This window comes from Oryctolagus cuniculus, chromosome 1, assembly GCF_964237555.1.
Source record: "Oryctolagus cuniculus chromosome 1, mOryCun1.1, whole genome shotgun sequence".
In the NCBI taxonomy this organism is placed as follows: domain Eukaryota; kingdom Metazoa; phylum Chordata; class Mammalia; order Lagomorpha; family Leporidae; genus Oryctolagus; species Oryctolagus cuniculus.
Window position 1 is genome coordinate 208,622,345 of NC_091432.1, and position 24,117 is coordinate 208,646,461.

Here is a 24,117-nt window from a genome sequence, read left to right on the forward strand (position 1 = left end):
TTACAGATACAGGTTCATATCATAGTATTATTTTTCTTTAGTTCATTTATTCTTCTGTTCTCTTAGATGACTCCCAAAACCTGCTCACCCATCTTCATTCCCAGGTGACGAGCTTGCCTCTTCAATGAGGAGAGAAACAATCAGAACAAATTTTGCTCAAGTCCGAACCCACTTTCTGCAGTCATACGCCACCCTCCAATCAAAAGAAGACCCCTCCCTTGTACAGTCACTTGCTGATGGATATGCCTCCAGCAGTTCTTTCTCCTGAAGCCAGTTTTCCCCTCAGCTGGATCCTTCTCAGCAAATATGATACTATTTTTACCATCTTTGGAAAAATTAAAACTTACCATCTCATTTTTCCCTTTACAAAATGACTCAAAAGAATAGTCCATACTTCCTGCCTGCATTTTCTCTCCTCACATTAGCTCATCAACATTCTTTAGTCACCACACCCTCCAGAGTGCTCTTGTCGAATTCATTTCTCTGTCCTCATTTTATTTGACCTGTTAGCAGTTGATCTCTCCTTTCTTCTGGAAATGTTTCTTCATTTCTATAAAACACTAATAGACTACACAAGCCTTCTTTCTTTATTAACACCTCCTAGTCTCCACCTTGTCTCGTTGACCTCCTATGTTGTGCTGAGATCTCTTTTCTGTTTATACTTATTCCCTGCATCAGCTGTCCCAATCTCCATGGCTTCAGATTCATCTGTACACTCTACTCCATACAGCTTCATGTTATTCAGAGGCCATCTCATTACCTCCACCTGAGTATCTGTTAGACCTCTCAGACCTCACGTCTGAAACTGAGCTCTTGATCTTTACCCAAAAACCCTGCCACAGGTAATGACAACTCCATCTTTCCATTTGCTTGGGTTACAAACCTCAAGAGACATTTTTGGTGCCTTCTTTCTTTTCACACTCCATGATGTATCTATCAGCAAATTACAAATATCCGGAAGTTGATTGCTTTAGATTCCTACATTACCATACTGGTTCAAACCAATTATCACCCAGATTTTGGAGAAAGGCTCTTAACTGATCTATGACCCTTGATCCCTTGGCCTCTATCTCAGTCTGTTTTCAAAACAATAGCCAAAATAATCTAAAACATAGGCCAGATCGTATCACTCTGTTCCACCCCACCCCACCTTCCGAGCCCTTCACTGTGACCTGTGTGTTCTTACATGACCTATCCTCCTGTTGTGCCTCACCACATCTATTCTTCCACGCAACAATATGACCCCAGAGACTTTTCTTTGAGCTCTCTTCATCCTGCCTAGAATACTCTTCCCTAGACTTGCATCCACATAGATCATTTTCATAGATCAGTTCATTTCTTTGAGGTCCTTCTTGACAACCTATTTAAAATCTCAGTCTATTTGTTATACACTGAATTTGATATCTGCCCCCTTCCAAATTCATATGTTAAAGCCTTACTCCCTAGTGTGATGGTATTTGGAGGTGGGGCCTTTAGGAGCTAGTCAGGTTTAGATGAGGTAGTGGGAGTTACACTCATTATTGCAACTGCAGTTGGTACCTATATAACGGCTGAAGAATCCTGAGCACTCTGTCTCTGTATACTGTGTGAGGAAACTAGAAAGAGGTTCCTCGCAAGAACCCATTCCTACTGGCACCCTGGTCTTGGACTTTCCAGCCTCCAGAACTGTGACAGATAAATGTTTAAGCCACCCAGTCAATTGTGTTCTTGTTCTAAAAGCCTTGCTTTTCTTTGTCACTTTTCACAATAATTAATATTTTACTTATGGACAATTTATTATTGTAAGTCTCCTCCAACTAGAAACCAAGTTCCATGACATCAGGGATTTTATTTTAACTATGATAGGCTTACCAGTACCTGACATGGGGTAAGCCATCACTTATTCACTGATTGAATTATCATATTAGCTGTTTGTGGTTTTATTTTAAAAAGCCTATTTTTCCTCCATACATTATGTTACACCATCCTTAACCTATGATATGGCTGGCTGGAAGTGTTTTTATTTGGAAAGTATCCTTGAAGAAACAGTGAATGACTTCTAGCTATGAGTGCTATCAATAAATAAAAATAATACTATTGCCTATTGGTGTTACAAGATGCTATCACAGACTATGAAGGTATTTCAATTTCACTTCCAGGAAGAGAAACAGATATGCCAAGTATCTGGTCTTGTTCCACCCTCACCTACATTAACTGCCAAAAAACAAGCAAATGCCTCTTTGGAACCAAAAGTCTGGACTTCATTCTCAGCACCAGCTCTTAACCTCCTGAGGAAACCTTAGGAACCTGCTGTAGCTGCTGAAGTTGTGGTTCTTCCAGTCATCAAAGTGTGTGAATCTGTATTATGTGGAAGAGGTGTGATACTAAGAGACCCATCTGGTAACTTCTGTCACCTAAGTGTCCTTTCTGTAAACATCTTGGCAGAAGCACATTGCCCTAGGAGGAGAGAATGGTTGGCTTCCTTTAAAGACATCTTATTGGCCCAGGAGCCAACAAGAGGTGTGAGCAGTTAACAGAATGAGCTTATTGATAATTGCATGGGAAAACTGGAAAAATTTGTGTGATAGGAAGGGCAAGTCAGTGGTAGAATTGAAGCAGCCAGAGTGTGTAAGGCTTTGGAGAAATACCTAAAGGATTCAAAACAAAATAAAACATCAGAAAGGAAAGGTGGGAAGATGCCCAAGTGCATCCTATACTATTAACAGACAAGAAAGTAATCTACAAAAATTGTGTGAGCCAGCTATTGTCTTGTTTTCTGCTTCCTTTGAAAGCAAAAATTCCCTGTAGGTTGTTTCTTTGCTCTCTCCCCTTACTGACCTCTCCTTCTTCCCTGAGCCCACCGCAGTCAGGTTGGCAGTGACTCCCTTGAAGGTCAGCAAGGACCTGTGTCTTACCAGATTCAATAGCCATTCTTTGTCCTTACCTTGCCCATCTTCTCAGCAGTGTCAGACATTGATGACCACTTCTGCCTTCCTCAAAAGGCAGCTCTCTGAGCAACCTCCTCATCGCATTTTCCTCCTCCTTATTGGCCAGTCCTTCTTCTTCCTGTAACTTCTCTCTAGATGGCAGGCTTCAGGATGTTTCCCATCTTTGATCGCTCTAGATTGGCTCATTCAATCCAAAACACTTTTTTTTTTTTAATCTTCCATCATTGTCCTTGAACTCCAGACTGAAATACCAACTACAATTTTAATACAACCAGCCTTTTTTCTAGTTTAGGTCACAAACCAGAAATTACCTTGATCTCTTTCTCTCATCCTCTGTGTGCAGCCTGTTAGCAAGCCCGGCTGGCTTTATCTCCAAAGCCGATACTGAATGTTTACCTTTCCTGTGTGCCTTGTCACCACCCTACTCCAGCCCATCATCATCTCTAACTTAGCCTCCCCCCTGCCCTGTCTTCCTGTTTCTTTATGAAACAGATCACACTCATACTCTCTTTGAAACTCTCCAGTGGATCCTCATTGCGCTATCAATAAAAACACATTCCTTAACAAGGCTGACAAAAACACTATGAGATTTGGTCCTTACCATCTCCATAATGCCATTGCCTACCTCCCCTCGCTAACTCTGTACTACGGATGTTAGAATTCTTTTTCCCCACCAATGACGAAGCTTTATCCCAGTTTGGAGATTTTGTGCTAGATGTCCTTTTTTTCCAAAAGCACTCTTTCCATCTGTCTTCAGATGTTGTTCTTGCCCACTTTATTTGGATCTGAGCTTAAATGGCATTCCTCAGACTGTGTCTGACTCCTCTATCATTACCCTATTACCATATTTTATTTTCTTCTTAGCACTTACTGCTATCTAGATTTATTAGATTTGTTTGTCCACACATCCATTGTCTTGCTCATATCCCCAGACCCTAGGAAAACATCTAGCACACAACAGTGTTCAGTAAGTATTTGTTAAATTAATCAGTAATGATACCAAACAGATTTTACAAGGATAATTTTAGCTGATGCCCAGCTTCAACAAAAAGATCCCTCACAGTTAGCCCTGTAATTTGAAACACATTCCTTATCTTCTGAGCCACAATTTACTCATATGTAAAATGAAAATACTCACCTTACAGGGAAGATATTAATTGAAGATTAAAGGAAGTACCCAACATTGCAGTAAATAATTGAAAATAGTAGCTAATTTTCTCTTAAAATTTTTTATACTTAACATATGTATTAGCACTCCAAAGAGTCCAGAGTTTTTCAGTCTAGAAAAGTTCTTACAGGCTTTTCTCTTGATTAGAAATATATTTTGGTCAAGACTCATGGGAAACACATTTTTACCTTAAGGAAGTACCATTTTGGGGGGAAAAACATTTCTTCTCCCTTGTCATTTTTCACACAAAAAAAATTTCATAATTTCATTGAAGTCACTGTAATGGGAACTTCAAAGACAGGTGAATGAAGTTGTGATTCTGACACCAGGGGTCATCTAGGTTCAAATGCAAGCCAAAAACCTTCCACACATAAAGTTCAGACCCATGCTCAGCAAAAACACTGCTCTCTTACTGGTCATCACAGTCATTTCAAAGAGGTCCCAGTTGAGCCAGGACTCCTGTACTGCCTAGAAAGATTTGTTCAATAGTTCTTCAGAACAAAGAGAAGCAGACACCTTTTTCTGAATCTGATTTTTTTTAATGATTTATTTATTTGAGAGGCAGAGTTTTAGAGAGAGAGAGAGAGAGATCTTCCATCCACTGGTTCACTCCCCAAATGGCTGCAAGGTCCTGAGCTGGGCCGATCTGAAGCCAGAAGCCAGGAGCTTCTTCCTGATCTCCCACGCAGGTGCAGGGGCCTAAGAACTTGGGTCATCTTCCACTGCTTTTCCAGGCCATCAGCAGGGAGCTGAATTAGAAGTGGAGCATCTGGGACACAAACCGGTGCCATATGGATGCCAGTGCTGCAGACAGAGGGGCTTACGCTAGTATGCCACAGTACCAGCCCCATTTGAGACTGATTCTTATTGAGCTATGAAAAATATATCCACATTGTCTTATTACAGCATTACTTCTGTGTAGACTACATGGCACTTATAGGAAAAAGAGAAGGCATCTCTGATATTAGTCTCTGTATCATTTCTCTTCTCACTCTCACTACCACCCCTCCAGTACCTTCCCAGTATACCTGCCACACTATCCTTCTATTTTTGGTTGAATAAACAAAAGAGCACTAAAGATTGCTTTTGTCCACTTCTCAATACCCAGTGAAGTTTCTATTAAATAAATGTAGCTACTGAGGATTTTCAGAGATCTCTGCAGTTTCATGATCATTAAGTAGAGTAACTTTATTTCAAAACCTCTTAATACAGGTTATGCAACATCCTAATTGAATCATGAATGTGCAAAGCAACTTTAAAAAATTTTTCTGCTACTTCCCTCAGTTCTCTTTTAAGATTACCAAGACATTTGAACCTTTTCCAAAATTGCATCTTTTGATCCAAATAGCATCCCTCCACAGGAGACATTTTTTTCCTTTTGTAATGGCTTTATAACATAGTAACAGTAGGTGGCGCTACGAATGCATGAAAGTAAATTTCTGTACACAAACAGAACTGTCACAGCTTTATTTTGTGACTCATTACAACATAGAAATATGCTTTTTTAATACTTTGTATAAAGTTATTGACAATACAAATTTTTTTCTTTTTTTATTTTAATGAAAATGATTTAACTTAGAAATCTATTGTGAAACTTTTGTCTAGTTTTGCAGTTCTCAGATATTCCAGTGCAAAAATAGATCCATTACAGACAGCATAAAGTGCTTGGAATGAAGGGCCAATGATAAAGAAAAGCACAAAAACAGCTTCACCTTGGGGCTAAGAAGGGAGAGTAGCACACCTAACCTTATGGAAATACGAACATTGTATAAAAAGAGATGCAATGATTCTCAAAAGGATTAGAGCAGTTACTACAGTATTACATTATACTAGTAAATAGTAATGAGTACAAATTAATATCTCAATATCAAAGTGGTTCAGTATTATATGACACATGGCTCTTTGGAAAGAATTTTACCTGATATATACAACCACATGAATACAGACAAATCCCTTTAGTCAATGATTATTATACAGTAAATGAATGATGTGCAACATTTAATAGTCACAAAGCATATCTTTTCAGTACAGATACTGAAATACAGTAGTTTGAGGTTCAGTTGGTTTAACAATGAATTGTACTGGGCATTTACTGGGCATTGACTTATGGAGGGCTTGTTTTTTGTTTTTTGTATTTTTCATCTTCACAGTTAAGTTTTCTAAGGGGTTCAAAAGAAGCAAGCACAGAAATCTCTGAACACTTCTCTTGAGAACCTCTGAAACTCACTTAGTTAAATTTCCACAGGGAACACATAAAAACTTTACTGCATCACGTATAGAATTAGAAAAATGTCTACCATAATTAGGTTTACATAAAAAAAATTTAAAAGATTACTATTTGGATAGTCTAGAAGATAACACAATATTAATTATGTTAATATTTAACTACAGATTGTTTCCAGCTTTAGAAAATATCCTTTTAAATTACATTGAAATGTTGTGTTTTTTTCCAAAATAGTTCACAGTGCCCTTTTATTTTTTTAAAAAATACATGGCCTTGAAGTCAGAGTAATTAAAAGTGAGGAGTTGCTCATGGATTTACTATAATGAACAATCAGAACATGAGAAGTTTGATTTTGAAAAATATTAAACAGGATAAGCTAAATTATTCCAGGATTTTTTTATATCTTTGGAGATGCCATAAAATACAACATCTCATCCCAATCATTATTAGAAATATGCCTTCCTTACTTAACATTTTAGAAAACAACATTAAGTTCTAATGGTCTTTTTCTCTTTCAAGCAATGAGCTATATAAAATTCTGTAAATTTAATAATATATAACAGATGAATTTGAGCTAGATCTGAAATCTTGCACCTTTAGAGTAAATATCTCAATTTTTGAAGATGTTGAAGAAATTAGTGGTTATATGGAAAAACCACTTGAATTTTGCCATACACTAATTCTCTCATATTTTTTTTTTGTCAATACAGATGCCATTAAGTATTAAGTGAAATATTTTTCAGTATTTGCTGACTAAAGAAGTAAGACTGGGTTAGAAAAGTCTAAAAATTAATTGGATCCATTTACTGTTTTTACTCTTTTTAGTTATTTTTAAAAAAGCAAAATTTGAGATTATTAAGGTTTAATGGGATATCTAACATCTCTGCCAAGCCAATTATTTGAAAGTACTAAATGTCATAAACACAAGTGTGCTGTTCAAGTTCTTTTTTCTCTTTGAATTTATTGTTTGCTCTTATGACCCTTACACTTTGACTGTTGCATTGTTGTTTAAAAAAAAAAAAAAAGACCGACCTATTTTCAGTGAGCTCCCACAACCACAACAAAACAACCTATATTTGTAAACAAGTCAGCTGAATAACATGGCACAGGAAATCTACTGAGACAGTTTCTCCTCATCCCTATCCATACATACATATTCACTTAGCTATAACATTTACTCAAAAAATACTTGATTGATAGTAAGAGTATTCTAAATGATCTTAAGGCGACTCGGATACACTGCCATGAGATCTTGACCACCACATTGCTTTTTAGTCACTAGGTACCAGTCAGATGATCGATTTGCAAACTTACATAGGAAAATAACGCTAGTGAGCAGTAAGCCATACTCCCTCCATGCCACAGGGTTCAAAAAGAACATTTAAAAGTTTCAGAAGCCACTAATAGAACTTAAAATTCCCAATGACATCAAAAATACAAAGATTTTTTTGTCAAAATACAACTCCATCTTTCCACATTGTAGATTAATTCAAAAAGTGATAATACTATACTTTGTGTCAAAAAACAAAGATTTTGAGATGCAGTGTACCGTGTTAGTAGACAAGCAGGGCGAGCAGGCACAAGCTTCCCTAGGTTTGAACACACCATCTCTTTAATCCCCACACCCTCACTTCAGCAGCTTGCAGACCCAGTAGTTTGGCCGCTGATTCTTTGCTTTTTACCAGGATCGAAATATATTTAAAGAATCTCAGAACAGAACTGTAGAGCCCCATGTCTCCAAGGAAAGGATATCCTAACACTGGAATAAGATTTCTTGTGTCCAGAGATAGCCTTATTTTGCATGTTACCACCCTAGAGCAGCTCATCACAGAGGGGATCAAAGCAAGACTTTAGTCACACATGGCACCATTTTGTCACCTGACATTTAATGATGTTGACAGACTCTGGGCAGAGCAGCTTTCACAATAGTGTGCATTACACACCACGGTGCTTCAGATTTTCTGAGCAAATTGGCACTAGTAATTCTGGCACACTCATTGCCAGCAATGGATGTGTCACCAGGAAACCAGTCTCCTGGCATGGCATGGCTTAATGAATGAGGATTTGCATGCCGTTTGATTTTGATAATCACTGGCCATGATTACTTGATGAGTTATTGTTGCAACCCCAGTGAGAATACACAGGAACAAAAAAACCAAAAAAACATAAAAGTATGATTTCAAACCCATATGTCCGCTGGGTTTCATACTAGAGTTTCACATAGGTATAAGGTAATAAACTAAATTCAAGTCTTTTTCACTTGAGAGGCATACAAGACATAGGCTACAAAGGCACTGCCCCTGTAATGGAATTTTGTTTTCATTGCATTGAATTGCATTGCATTGAATAGTATCAGTACAGTATCCAGTTTACTTCTTCCCACAAAAACTTGCAGTTCTTTCCTCTGGAACATTTCACATGGTGCAAAGGAAGATGTGGTTCTTCCTTACTCTCAGTCATCCTGTATGAACAAGATTCTTCATACATAGCTTTCTTTGACTTTCTCGTCCTGCAGAAAAGATGTGAGAACCGCAACATCCACTACTGTCTGGTTTTTGTGTAATGACAGGTCCTTTAAGTGGTCATCATCACTTTGGTCCTTGGCAAAGTTCACAAATACCTGTTACAAGAAAGATGGACCTTTTATAAACCTCTCAACTTCCTCTTTCATTATCCTAGTTGCATTTCTCCCTATGCTGAAATTTGGTAAGGTAGGGGAATGCAGATGAACCAGACTGCTATGTATGAAGGAGGAAGGAATAAAAGCGGTCATCATTTAACAGCTGACCTTCTGTATTCAGTCCACACAGACTACCAACGGCTCAGTCATCTCATTACTTTGGTATATACAGGCCTGGTTAAATAAGAGTGGGGAGAAAACATTTACTGAATACCTAATGCCAGCAGCTGTTTGCCACTTTTTGTTATCTAATTTAAATATGGGAAATGGTACCTGGCAAAATGCCTAGTCCATGGTAGATACTCAATAAATGGTAGTTATAACCTGCATCATTACAATATATTCTCAAAATAACCCCACAAAGTAAACAGCATCATCTCCCTTAATCAGATTCAGAGAGGCTTGCTAAGAAACATAGCTAGTAATCATAGATCAGGAATTCAAGCACAGATAGTCTAAACTGCTCTCAAACCTGTGGCAGGAGTGGGAGGACAAGAATTATCTGAAAAATAAATATTTTTGATGCTCAAATCTTACTTGGTCAAGTGTTGTCTGAGAAACAGAGTAGTCTTCTATGTGGAGTCGCTTTTTGCTCTGAGAGAGGATGCTGAATATCCTGGCCAGAGAAGATAATGAAGATGGAAGCTGGTACTGTAACATGTTCCGGTGCTTCTCTTTTAGTACACTTCCAGGAAAGGCAAGTCCAAAGAACTCCTGAACAGGCTTCAGGTCAGGGTTGGACCCTGCTATTCGTACAACTATTGTATAACCATCTCCAAACCTAAAAGCAGAGGGAGAAACATCCAAATGGAGGATCCCCAGCAAATTCTCAAATGAATATTTAACTCTGAGAACCCAACTTGTGCCATGAAAAATGGAGATCACTGACAGGCCCAGAAATAAGTTTCTGAGAGACAGAACCATTGTATCCATTCTATGTGAGTGCCACCCATGATCTCATTTAACCTCACCTGGAACCCTGAAGTCTGACAGATGTTACAGAGAAGCTGATGCCCAGGATGTTAGGTGCCTGAGGCACAAAACTCATGTGATATAGCCAGGAGAGAAATCCATTGGTGTTTGACTTAAAAGCCTGGACTCTATACTATATATATATATATATATATATATATATATATATATAGTATAGTATACTAACTATACTGACACACGTACATTTTTTCATTTATTCTATGTAACAAAGCTAGGAGGTAGTCACTCCTAAGTAACAAACTCAGGTGAATAACTTACGTGAGAGCCACACAGGCAGTGCATAATAAGAAGAGAATTTGAATGCAGCTCAGGTTGACTTCAGGGCACTCATCCTCCCCACTATACCATTTTGCCCAGTTCTTCCCTCTTTATTTTAGAGCCACCATTATAAACATTTCCTCACAAGATTATAATTCGTTTGAAAATAATCATTCTCTCACTAGACACAATCCCAAAGAAATTATCTTTGTTACCTATTTTTCAGATGTTGGACACTGCCAAGACACCTGAACCTCCCGTTGACCATAATTGCCATCCTAGTGCAAAGAGCTTCACATTCTTCCATACTGTGGGAAAACAAAATGAGGTTTTAGTTTTACAGAGATGCTCCTATAATCATCAGAATAGCACCATGACATCTGGTGTTTCAAAGAAACAGATTCCTAGCTTCCTAGGGCATAATCACACCCTGTTACAAATACATGAAGATATAGAGATGATGCTGTTCACTGCAGTGCTATCAACAATTGTGAACAAGTTGGAAACAATCCAAATGTCTACAAAAAGAGGAATAATTAAATAAATTAGGGCATTTCCTAATGGACACTATCTGGCTATAAGAAATGATGACACATCTGAATTCACCAGTTTGACATAATGTTCACAACTCATATTTCATTTAGTGAAAAACAGATTCTATACACTATGCTTGCATTTTAATTTGTAAAAAAAAAAAACACACCTACAACTATATATAGATTTGCATAGCACAATTTTGCAAATACACATAGTCCAAATGATAATAATGGTTTTCTCCAAATGTTACAAATTCAGGTGATAATTATTTTCATCTTTGTCTTTCTGTATTTTATAATTCTTACCAGTTACACACATATGCTACTTGGAAAATTTAAAAATCACACACTGTAGAAACCAAGCCAAGACTTCACTACAAACCTATGAGATGTAAGCACTACTGATCTCCCCTCCTTGACAATACTTAGGGCACAATTCCATAGGAATCGCCGGGCTTTAGGATCCATGCCTGTGGTGGGTTCATCCTGTAATCAGAATTAAAATAAGTCTGAATTATTTGCTGGAGAAAAATCACCAAAGTTAGATTTGCTTTTAAATGCAGAAGCATTCTTACAATAGCCTGAATTTTAACTCACCATTCTAGTTTTCTTGATGGACAAAAAAAAAAGCCAGAGTAATTTTTAAACTCATTTGTAACAAAGCCACCTTTATAAATGTCTCATTGAAACAGGAAACTCAAATACTGTAATTTCTTGTAAAGTTAAATAAATTTCTCCAGGTGAATAAGGAAGGGAAAAACATTCGTTTCAGTCATCTTTTCATGACTGATAGTAAATAAATGCTGAAGATACTTTTTATCTGAAACATCTGTCAAAGTCAGTATAGTGTTTGGGTAAAATTTCTTCCTTTTCTTTTTTTTAATCTAGCTCACTCCAGCTTACCCTGTGGTGCTAATAATGTACTTGCTAGTCTGAGAGAAATAAATTCCAGACCCATATGGTCTGAATAACAATAAAACCTCAACCCAGGGCTTCCTCCTATAATAACTTCAGTGCCTTTCTCCTCTTCAGAAGAAAATGCATCAAGGGTCACGGTCCAACCAATCTTGTTTATCATCCATATGTGTGTAAAGAACTATGACTTTTTTGCTATCTTAGGGATCTTGACGTGTCCACACTCCGTCTTCAGAGCATAAATATAGAGATGGGCAGAAAGAATGACCCAGAGAAAGATCAAATCACACATCCAGCATCACCCACAACTGGGCTGGGATTCTCCAAGCCAAAAAAATAAGGTACTGGAGCATGTCTGTGTGTGAGGGAGAAGCTCCCACTGCTGTATGCACAGAGAGAGAAGCTTCCCTCTGCTTCTCCAAGACTGCTGTGCTATTCCTGGGAGGGAACTTGCCATTACCAAGCCAGTAATGCAACAACAATGGGCAAACAGGACTTTGAAAAAATGTTTTCAAATCAAGCCAGAACAAGAGTTTTCCACCGGCCGGTGCCGCAGCTCACTAGGCTAATCCTCTGCCTTGTGGCGCTGGCACACCGAGTTCTAGTCCCGGTAGGGGCGCCAGTTTCTGTCCCGGTTGCCCCTCTTCCAGGCCAGCTCTCTGCTGTGGCCAGGGAGTGCGGTGGAGGATGGCCCAAGTACTTGGGCCCTGCACCCCATGGGAGACCAGGAGAAGCACCTGGCTCCTGCCATCGGATCAGCGCAGTGCGCCAGCCGCAGCGCACCGGCCGCGGCGGCCACTGGAGGGTGAACCAACAGCAAAAGGAAGACCTTTCTGTCTGTCTCTCTCTCTCATTGTCCACTCTGCCTGTCAAAAAAAAAAAAAAAAAAAAAAAAAAAAGTTTTCCACCCACAGTCACACTCACCAGGAACACCACAGGAGGCCCACCAATCAAAGCCATGGCTGTTGAGAGTTTGCGCTTGTTGCCTCCACTGTAGTTGCCAGCATATTTTTCTCCATACTTCACAAGGCCCAGTTTGCGAATTGCCCACTCACCAACCTAGGACAATAAAGAGCACCTTGATGTTTGTCTGGCTTGGTCATTTTTTCATGCTTCTTACATTTAGATCTGACAGTTCTTTGAGTAGGACTAGATTCTGTTAACTGAAACCTGGAGACTGCCGAGGAGCCAAAAGCAGGGAGAAGGGACTGGAGCGGTGGGAGCAGTGATCCATCCCTTCCCTCCAGAACATACATGCTCACCCAACCCTTGTGCCACCCCCACCCTGGAATCAGTACAAAAATCCCACATTTCGTGCTGCTGCCTCTGTGCGAAAAAGCAGCCTGAAGTCGATGTCAGGTGTGAAAAAGCCATACGGCGAGCTGTCAGGGTGCCGAGAGGCAGGCTGGCCCTTCTGGTGCCCATGGTACCTTGCCAACTTCTTTCTCTGGGACTCCTCTCAAGAGGGCAAAGAACTCCACATGCTCTCTCCCAGTCAGCAGCTCTGTGATGGCATCAAACTGAGGGCAGTAGCCCATGTTCTGATGTACTTCATGGATGTTTGATAAGATACTGTGAAAGAAAACAAAACTAGTCAAGTTTAAGTATTTAGAAATGTTCTGATCAGAGAATCTGGACTGTTCCTATACAGTATACGTGTGCACAACAAAGACACCGATATGCCTGGTGCTGCTTGATGGAACAGTCTTTTTGCCCCCACAACTTCAGCTCTTCTGGAAGTCAGGGTTCCTGCATCTGCCCTGCTCTGTCCTTGCTCCTGGCTTTCCCAACACCTCAGTCTGCAGCCTCAGTCCCATTTCAGAATTCCTGAGTTCAGGATAACATTGCCTTACAGGTCTCCAAGATCAAGTTGCTTAGTGACCTGGGCAGAAAATGGCCTATTGGTGGCTCCATCAATCGGTATACTCTTTAGAGAGGGCAATTTGGCAAGTATATATCGTTTAAATTGTAGGAATTTTCCCTAAGCAAATAATAAAAGATGTTTACAAGGGCATATTTACATAGTGAAAAATGGAAACCAATAAATATCTAACATTAATAAGAATTAGTTAAATAAATTGTAAGTACATGTACATAGGGGGATTTTATGTAGCCATGTAAAATTCTGCATCTTAGGATATGTAAATCATTAGGAAATATTCATAATTACTCACTAAAAATAAAAACCAATTTTAAGATCTATATACAGGAAGATACCAATTTTATGATATATTTATATGTGTATTTTAAGATAAATTTGGGTTGATGGAAAAGTTCTAAAAGTGGATTGTACTGATGGTTTCACAATGTTGTGGATTTACTAAAAATTATTGTATTCTTAAAACAAGTAAATCGCACTAGATAAATTATCCTGAATAAAGCTATTACAAAAATAAAGTGAGACTGAAAGGAAATGTAAATAGCAATTATAGGTTGGGAAATTATGGATGATTTTTATGTTCTTAATACTTTACTATTTTAACATTTTTATTCTAAAGAGTACCAACATAATAAAAAAAACTATCTTTAAATAAGCTTTTAAAAAATTGTGACAAAATACAGGCCACTTCTTTTCTTACCTATTTTTGTTAAGGAAAGCATCTCCCCTGGTGACAGTGGTATCTCCAGTTAGCATCTTGAAAGTGGATGATTTCCCAGCCCCATTCACTCCCAGAAGTCCAAAGCACTGGAAAAGGAAGATCAGGTGAGTTGTATGGAATGTGAGTGACTCTTATGAGAAATCCACCTCAGCTTGGTTTTTATATGACATGATCCTAAAACATTATTCTTAAACAGCAATGAAGAGTCAAATATGTTCTTGGTTTTAAGACATCATATACAGGCATATTTCAAAAGGTACATGGAAAAATGGAATTCAAAGGTAAGTTTATTTTGGCATGAAACAATTTTGAAATCTATTTATAGTTTTTTTAATAATATGCATTCCCCATGAACTTTTTAAAGACTCTTCTTGCAGATAGTTAAATATCTTTTATAATGGTACTATTTTAAATTTGGGCATATTTATAAATACCTTTGAGTTGTCAGACTGAGATCAAAGTTAAAGTGTAAAAAACAGTAATGAAAGTCAACTAGTCAAATTACCCTTCCTAATCTGGCCACAGGGAATGTAGGAACACAAAGGAAATGAAACAGGAGAAATTTTGAAGTTCACCATCAACTCAAATGGATTGCAAAAGCACATTTTTGATGTGCATGCTTTTCTTAAATGGCCTTAGATTATCCACAGTCATTCTCTTTTGACATAAGTGTCCACATCCTCTCCATGACTGATTGCTACACACAGTCTGAAATAGAAAAGCCTTTAAAAACCACTTGCACCCCTTACAGACATTGTTGTTTGGGTACAGATAGCCTGAATTATTCGGGACAAACACAATGAAGACAAAGCGTCTTTACCTCACCAGGAGGAATGCCAACACAAATCCTGTCAACAGCAGGCTTCCTCTTCCTTCTGTATATCTGCAACAAAATGCAAAGCCTCATGAGCCCCAGTACCTCACAGCTCTCCTCAACAACTATGGGAGAGGGGGATGATGACCCAAACACACCACAAAAAAAGACTGATCAGTAAGACTAAGTCACATATTTGACATGCTAACAGTATTGGTGTGATCTCTGTAGCAACCGGCTTTTGACTGATCTGAAGCTCACAATAAATATGAATTTCTGTTCATTTTTTAATCTAAAATAAGTCATTTGAAAAACATTGGTCATTAATATCCACATAATTTGTTTATTTAAAATATAAATATGTGTAGATATTTTGAAAATTAAATTCTATAGGATAGAAATTTATAATCAATGTGGTAAATTTTACAGTATATACAATACATATAAAGAGTAAAACTTTGCAATTCTGGCATCTAAAGAGAGCTAAAACAGACCTTCCTCCTGAGCAATGGAAATGTGCCAGATTTTTTGACAATGAAATTTAAAATAATTTCTCCCATCCTCAGCTTTGACTAGATATACAGTATTACTGTGTTTTAATAACCAATCAATATAAATGCAAAACATACTCAAGAACAGAATTGACACATGAAAATATTCTCAATATGATTTGTTTAAGAAATCTCCATGGTATATTTTACATTAAGTTGGCAAAAGTTTGGTACAGATGCACCTTTTGAAATTTTTTTTACCATGCAATTCAGTAAAATGCTAGTTTCTGGCATAGAAAGCTGAAATAAGATTAAGCGTGACAGCCTATACTATCTTACCTTTGTCAACTCCTTGATTTCCAAGATGTCATTCTGTCCTCCACCATCAAGAATTCTTTGTCTTTCTCGCCTCACATCTTCATCTTCATCATTCAGAGGAGGAAGCTTTGTATTTACAGGTCTTAGGGGGAAAATTACAAATAATCAACCTTTCAAACGATGTTTTAAGACCAATACTCAGTCAATACCCAGTTTTACAGTCCTGCAAAACCTACTTGCCACAGTTTCTAGAATCAGCAGTGTTGGGCATTTGGGGATGCTCATATTAGGAGGATCAGTTTGATTACCCACTTTGAGTTTAATTCATTTCAATTTAATCACCTTTGATGAGGGTCTCCCTATGGTACACCTCTGTGACCCTCAACCAAGTGCTCCAGGAGTTTTTAGAAAAAGCTCACCTGGGTCTGATGAAGAATCTGTACTGGATCAGAACAGTAATGAGGAAGAACACCACCCCTTCCACAGCCATAGCAAAGAGGTTGCGTCCTACCAAGTCCCATGAGAGTGGTGACACAAAGCGATTCTCCCCTGGAAGACACAACAAGATGTGGTCTAATGGAGGCATCCAGAACCATGGCCCTTTCTCAAATTTGGGACCAAACTCAGCTACTTTCCTAGGAATGCCAATGGCTGTTAATCACAAGGGTGACCACTCTTTGAGTCTGATTGAGGAAAACTGGTATGAACCTGTATCAGAATTTCAGAGCCAACTTGTATTAGATCTGCAACTTCATGTAAGATATCTAATACTTCTTTTTTAATGAGACAAACTCAAAAGACTTTCAAGACAAATAATATAGGATTGTTTTAATAAAGTCTGTCTCAATAAGAAATACTAAAATAAATTATAAAAAAGGTATCTTTTCACTAACATATAATGTAACCTATTGACTCAATTAAACCTGGATATATGTAAAATTCGTTATTTATCTACTTTGTACCTTCAGGTTAAAAAAGTCCCTCTTCCATTCCATTAAATAACATGGCCTATTTCACTATAGTAGCCATATATATAGTCATATGACTATACGAGAAATATTTTTAAACACTCTTAAGCATAGAAAGAACTGCAGGAACTTATTATTTAACACTCTGTGTAAAAGATAGTATGAGACCACATCTGCAGGCCTGTAATTTTCCTAATGGAGTCAAAGTTTGCATCCTTCCTTCTTATCTCTGGCTTCTATCTAATTCCCAAAGCTATGGTTTGACTTTTCCAATGACTCCAACAAACCCAACCATTAGCATTATGGAGACAGGGATTAGGGAGGAGGTGGAGCTGTCCTGTTTCTAGTCACCAGCCTCTTTCAAAATAAATGCCAGGGCACCAAGACGTATAGAAACTGCCATCCCCATTCAAGCCACTACTTGGAAGCCACTACTTCACTCACCAAACCTTTCCAGGGCATCAGCCATGGCCTGATTTTTCACCATGTCAATAAGCCCTCGTCCTAGGCAAAAATGTGGGAAGATCAAGAACACAGACTTCAGGATATCATTGATGTTATTCAGCTTCTAAAATGACAGAGAAAAAGAGAAACTGAATGTCATTCATGGTTTAAACGAAAAATTTACCAAAGTCTGAAAAGTGGGGCCAGGGGTGGGGGTGGGGAAGAAGAATTAAGAAAAAAAATTGATTCCCCTAGGACAAAACTGGACCTTTGAATTAAGATACCAATAAATCCAGCTACATAGCTGGTTCTATGTAACAATAAAATTCTGTTCTTTAGAAAATTTGGATTGATGCTATGAATATGGAAAATAATAAAGTTTAGAAACATAATTACACCTAATCAGAAGCAAATCCATAACAAAACATTTGCTAGCATTTTAAAAGTCAACTGCTTGTGTCTAGGTCAATATTTGAATATTTGTTGGATTTTTAAAAATTCTTTTAAAATACATCAGAACTTATTATGACCCCACAGGGCAACAGTAATCAAATATCCAGCAACTGAGTAAAATGCTATATGCTGGATGTGCTATGCCAACATAGAGGGAAAGCAAACCCCAGTAACAAAGTCTTCACTGTGAAGAAGAGACATAAAAACGAGGAATTACTGCATCACTGGACCTGTGTTATAACAGAGGCATGAACTGAGGGTTCTGAGAGCACAGAGAAAAGAAAAAGCAATGGCCACAGTGCAGACAAGGAAAGTTTCATATATGAGCTAAACCTTGGGTAAGGGGGATAACAACCAGACCGTTATACAGAGAATGGTAATTTCAGGCATTTCAGCAGTGTGCTGAATCTAAGGGACAACTCAGCTGAAGCATACAGTGCATAGGGAATATATGTAGTAGGAACAAGCTTGGAAGGGCTGTGCACTTATGAAAACCTTCGTGTGCTAAGCTAAGCTATTTGGACAAAAGCAATGCTTATGGGAATGGACAGGGAGCCTTGTTGCAGAGATCAATTATGGGAAAACTGATGACAAGACTAGCTGAATCTGGGAAAGAAGCAACAGCAAAGCCTCTAGGGTGACTCTAAGACAGCCAGCTGGAGCAACTGTGTCACTCCCCCTCTTCGTGGAGGAACGACACAGGACCCTGCGCTGTTCTTTTGTCTGCTCGGCCCTCCCCGGGTTTGCTGCTGGTTCTTCCCGGGTTGGCTACCGTCCCTCCCACCTCCGTGGAAGGGCGGTTCCCCCTAGCCACTTTCTCCACTTCTGCGGGGGAGCGGCACACCGCCGGCCGGCTCTCTCGGGGGCTGCACAGGTGTTCCTTCAGCTGGATGTTCCCCTTAGATGTTCCTGGTGCATGTTATCTCTCTCCTCCTTTATAGTCCTCTTCCACCAATCCCAACTCTGCTACCCACACGCCAAGCGCGCCGCTCTCCTCCAATCAGGAGCGGCTCTTGCAGCTTGTCAAGTTGGTGAGAGGCAGCTGGGTAGAAGCTGTACGCTCCTCTCCCAGTGCCATATTGTGGGAGAGCAGATGCATAGAATAAGTCCTAATTCCAGTAACTTAGTCTAGTCTGGGTTGCTCCCCACAGATCCCCCTTTCTTTTTATTTTTGGCGTTGATACGCGCCTGTCTTCGGTGCCCCGCGGCACACACTCTGCTCTGCTTGCTAGAGTTGCCCACAGGTGCTTAGAAGCCCTATCAATCAGGCAAACCGAATCCAAGCCCTCTCATTGCCGTCTTGTGGGGAGACTTATTGGTGTTGATAACGTGCCTGTCTTCGGTGACCTGCAGCCGCCCACAGGTGCTTATCATCTTACTAATCAGGCAGACCGAATCCAAGCTCTCTCATTGCTGTGGTGTGGGGAGGCCTTATTTTTCTCTATTTCTCTATCTCCGGGCATTCCTATTTCTCCTATTTCTTCTTTCTGCCAGCATTCCTATTTCTCTCATTTTACTTCTAAACTTCTGTTTCTCTTATCTTCGCGGCTTCCCGGCGCCCGCCCCGAGGCTGCTTCTCGGCACCTCACCGCCCCGGCGGCGGCTTCCCGGCTTTGCGCCGCGGCGCCGCTTCAGCCCCGCGCTTCTCTCATCTGCGCGGCTTCCCGGCTCTGCACGGCTCGGCTTCGCGTGCACACTCCGCAGTCTCTACGCACTTCGCGCCCACACCACAGCCTCGTGCCAGCCCCGCATTCCCTATCTATTCACGCCCCGTGCTCTCTCTGCACGCGGCGGCCTCCGCGAATCACACAGCGTAGCTCACGTTTCCGCCACTGGTATTCAATCCAAGTTCCCCAGACTAACCTGGCGAATTCCAACCTGGCGGCTGCCTCTGGTTCCAGATTTTCGCCTTTTGCTCCCCGGGCTGACTTGAAGAATTCCAAGCTGGCTTACGTCTCCGCCTTGGCCTGCACTCGCGGCTTCATCCTCCCTAACATTTTTCTCTACCCGGTATGTTTCCCTAAGTTTTCTTCCAACAATATTCCCCTCTCATTTCTCCTGGCCTCTCCCCATAGTCCGCATCCGAGTCCAAGCCTCCTCCAGGTTTCACTTTCGCTTTCAATCTCCTAGCTTCCCCGCCATAGTCCGCATCCGAGTCTATGAAAGCTTTCACTTTCGCTTTCAATCCTAACTTCTTTCCCACAGTCCATATCTGAGTCTATGCCTAGGCTTTCAATATCTTCTTCCGGCATCTTTTCCATCCAGCTTTCCCCTAGGCTCTTTGCTAGTCTCTCTCTCCGGTATTTCTCCACTTCTTCCCGTTTCTTCCCTCCTAAGTTTCCTATCCGAGTCACGGCACCATTATGTCGCTCCCCCTCTTCGTGGAGGAACGACACAGGACCCTGTGCTGTTCTTTTGTCTGCTCGGCCCTCCCCGGGTTTGCTGCTGGTTCTTCCCGGGTTGGCTACCGTCCCTCCCACCTCCGTGGAAGGGCGGTTCCCCCTAGCCACTTTCCCCACTTCTGCGGGGGAGCGGCACACCGCCGGCCGGCTCTCTCGGGGGCTGCACAGGTGTTCCTTCAGCTGGATGTTCCCCTTAGATGTTCCTGGTGCATGTTATCTCTCTCCTCCTTTATAGTCCTCTTCCACCAATCCCAACTCTGCTACCCACATGCCAAGCGCGCCGCTCTCCTCCAATCAGGAGCGGCTCTTGCAGCTTGTCAAGTTGGTGAGAGGCAGCTGGGTAGAAGCTGTACGCTCCTCTCCCAGCGCCATATTGTGGGAGAGCAGATGCATAGAATAAGTCCTAATTCCAGTAACTTAGTCTAGTCCGGGTTGCTCCCCACAAACTGAGTGGATGGCAACGTCACTGAGTAAAGAAGGATGGCAAGAGACAGATGACTTATGACAGATTTCACTTGGGTTACCTACGCATAACCTAATTGGGAGCAAGCACTGGGCCTAGTCATTAAGACACCAGTTGGGATGTCCACATCCCATATCAGAGTGCTTGAAATTTGAGTCCTGTCTCTTTTCCCAATTCCAGCTTCCTCCTAATGTGCACCTTGGAAAGCAGCAATTGATGGCTTAAGTAGTTGGATCCCTGGATTTAGTTCATGGCTCCTGGCTTTAGCCTAGTACAGCCTTGGCTGTTTTACAAGCATTTGGGGTGTAGATCAGTAGATGAGATGGATCTCTCTCTCTCTCTCTCTCCTTTTCTCCCTGCCTTTCTAGTACATAAAAATAAATAATTTTTTAAATTATCTAATTAGAGCCATCTACTATTCAGGTAAGAATGAGAGATTAGAGCTTAAGTGAACACGCAAGGCTAAGGGCACAGATTGAGAGGTAACAATGAAAGAGAAAGAGGTGGTGGCAGAACACTTGGGATTGAATGGCATCACTTGAAGTTGGTAGGTAGAGTGAAAAGCAAAGGTGGCAGAGGATCAAGAAGAAGCAACAATGTAACAAAAGGAAAGGTAACAGAATCTGTCAAAGGAAACAGAGGCCTGACCAGAGAAACATAAGGCACAGCAGGAGAGAAACATACTGTGTGAACCCAAGGAAGAATCTGAAAAAGGACAGAGCTGTTGGTGGTGTCAGTGCCACAGACAAGCGAAGTGAGATCCCCACTGAACACTGTCCTCTGGCTTGCAGAGACACTCATCCTAGCAGGAGGTGCCCCTTCTGCAGAACTCACATTGTTGGTGAAGAGCTCCAGGACAAAAGTGGCCACACTGCCATTGATGCCAATGAAGAGGTTCACACTGGTGAGCACCACGTAGGCTGTGCTGGGGATCTTAAACACGAAGGAAGCTGGGTACATGAGAGGCGTGATCGACCACCTGGTGAGGCACAGAGATACATGTCCACTGGGAGGCCCTGCCTTCCTCTGACGTCAGGCTGTGCATGCCTAATCAACTATGAGATTCCCCCACCCACAAGTGCCTTACCCATAAAGCAAGAGTAGAAGGGCTAACACAGGTAGGTTGGTGGAGGACACGTAGGACTTCTGCTGGAAGCAGATGAAGATGATGATGACCAGTGTGGCAGGGACCACATAATTGCACTAAAAGTGAAAACAAGGAAATACAGTTGACCCCTAAGTCAAATAATCAACACATTCCAAGTCACCATCATCAGACAAGAAAGGGCAGATGAACATATTGGAGAATAACTTTGAATTAATGAAGCCACTTAAACTATTAATCAAAATACTGGACAATACATTTTGACAAGCATTTTACCCTTGGCTGATTTTATAAACTGCATGCCCTTTCTGTCTTTCCCACAGCTAAGCCAAAGGTGTCACGCTCAGTAAACTTACTGAACAATGGATTCCCAGCCAGAGTAATTTCAATTTCGCAGGCAGCAAATAAGCTTCCATTATTCTTCCTGAAGATGATGTGTCTGTTTCATCATTAATGCTATATTATAGTCTGCCCAAGTTCAATCTCACATGTAATCTATTTATGAGGTAAGCACTCATAACATGAATGTCAGGATTGTTTCATCACACTGAGGATAATTTTAAAATCTGTCCTGACAGTGCATCAGGCATTAAAATGCAGAAATAAAGACTTGATCATAGGACAATTATGAGAATTCATAGCTGGCAAAGCAAATCACAGGCAGGGAGGTGGTAGGAGGTTTGTCAGCTGTTAGAAGAATTGCAGCTTCAGGCTGTATAGCTCTGCATAGGCCCATCCTACTCAACATGTTTATCAACAACGTACATGAAGACATGTGTATAGGAAATTTCAGAGGCCCTAAAGCAGGGAAGGACAGATTAATACATAAAAATATAAGTGACATCCTTGAAGTCAAGATCTCAGTCTTTCATCTTTGAATCCCTCACACCTAACATGGTCAGATACATAGTGAAAACTCTGTATGTGTTTAATAAGAATAAGTTTAAGTTTAAGAGAATAAGTACTGGGTCAAGGTGAAAACAAAGCAAATGGACAATGCAGTTCATAAGGCACAAATACAAAGTTTGGGTCCCAAAAAACCCACTGAATTAGTGTAGAATGAAAGAGACCCAATTTAACATGTGAAATGGAGGCTTCAGTTCACTACGAAGTTGCCACTAAGACAATGCCATTTCTAAAATGCAGTATTCTTGTGCTGCAGTAATGGGCATACAGGGTAAAGATCGACTCCCTGTAGACTCAAAACCATTCAGAACATAGTGTGGACACAAAGTTAATTCTGAACTTTGCTTTTCAAAAAGAACATTAACAATACAGAGTGTGGCCACAGAAGGGCAATCGGATCAGAACAGCAGCAAATCTTTGAAGATTGGGATACTCAGCACAGACACCATAAGCAGCTCCATCATCACTCACATTTGCACAGTGCGTTAGAGATTACAAAGTGTGTTCCCATATTTCATCTTATCCAGGGAAGACTTAGAACTAAGAGTTGTGTTTAGGTATCGGAAGGGCTGTCCAAAAGGAGAAGAATTAGATCTGTTCTAGGTGGCTTAGAAGTAATGGAAACCATAGGGAGATATATATCAACTCTGCTTTATAAAAATTAGAACTTCAGAATGCTTTGACATCCTCCATATTGATTCAAACAGGAGGAATGTATTACAGCTAGAATAAAAACTATTTGCAATGGATGGATAAGCTGCTGGTAAAACATAAGAGTTTTCAAATGACAGACAGCTTTCCTTATAAGGCAATTAAAACCCTGACTCAGGATTAAAACACTTCAGAGAAGTTAGAGGTACTGGCTTGGGGTTTTGACTAAAGTCTTTTCATTTCTACATTTCTTGGGAAAGTTCTCACATGGGAAATTAAGTGACGATGGTATTATAGTCAGTGTGGACAGATGTTCCCTCTAGTGTGAGATCAGCTCTGTAACCAGTGCTGTTTGCTGTCATGGAGGGATACACTGCCTCTGCCTTTTCCTTATTCCTAAAATGTTTAGGGAGGGCACTGTAGCTCAGCAGGTTAAGCTTCCACTTAGGATACCTGCATCTCATATTCCAGTGCCTGTTTGGGTCCCAACTACTCCACTTCCAATTCAGCTTTCTGCTAATGCAACCTGGGAGGTGGTGGAAAATGGCCAAAGTGCTTGGGCCCTGCCACTCACATGGGGGACCAGGATGGAGTTCTGGGCTCCTGGTTTTGACATTTGGTGGGTAAATTAGTGGATGAAAGATCTGTGTGTGTGTGTGTGTGTGTGTGTGTGTAGCTCTGCCTTTTGAGATTAAAATAAGTAAGCATTTAAAAAATAATGAAGATTTAGACCAACTAGAACACTTCCTGGTGATAGACAGAGACTCTTTCTTCCTTGTCCATTCCTGTCCACGCCCCAAG

The 24,117-nt window shown here is 40.4% G+C and overlaps 1 protein-coding gene across 4 annotated transcripts in view; it reads right to left on the reverse strand.

Annotated features, from left to right (window-relative positions):
• Positions 1–5,531: 5,531 nt before the first annotated feature.
• ABCA1 (ATP binding cassette subfamily A member 1) overlaps positions 5,532–24,117 on the reverse strand; it is a 138,221-nt gene continuing 119,635 nt past the window's right edge. For all 4 annotated transcript variants that reach the window (XM_051855993.2, XM_008257418.4, XM_008257475.4 and 1 more), the window contains 13 exons: positions 21,742–21,857; positions 21,489–21,633; positions 17,337–17,460; positions 16,344–16,473; positions 15,946–16,066; positions 15,122–15,184; positions 14,281–14,387; positions 13,132–13,273; positions 12,626–12,760; positions 11,169–11,272; positions 10,466–10,558; positions 9,537–9,780; positions 5,532–8,939 (listed from right to left, as the gene is read on the reverse strand). In XM_051855993.2, coding sequence (XP_051711953.2) covers positions 8,799–8,939; positions 9,537–9,780; positions 10,466–10,558; positions 11,169–11,272; positions 12,626–12,760; positions 13,132–13,273; positions 14,281–14,387; positions 15,122–15,184; positions 15,946–16,066; positions 16,344–16,473; positions 17,337–17,460; positions 21,489–21,633; positions 21,742–21,857 — 1,665 coding nt within the window. In that variant the 3' untranslated portion in view covers positions 5,532–8,798. The remainder of the gene's footprint in view (positions 8,940–9,536; positions 9,781–10,465; positions 10,559–11,168; positions 11,273–12,625; positions 12,761–13,131; positions 13,274–14,280; positions 14,388–15,121; positions 15,185–15,945; positions 16,067–16,343; positions 16,474–17,336; positions 17,461–21,488; positions 21,634–21,741; positions 21,858–24,117) is intronic.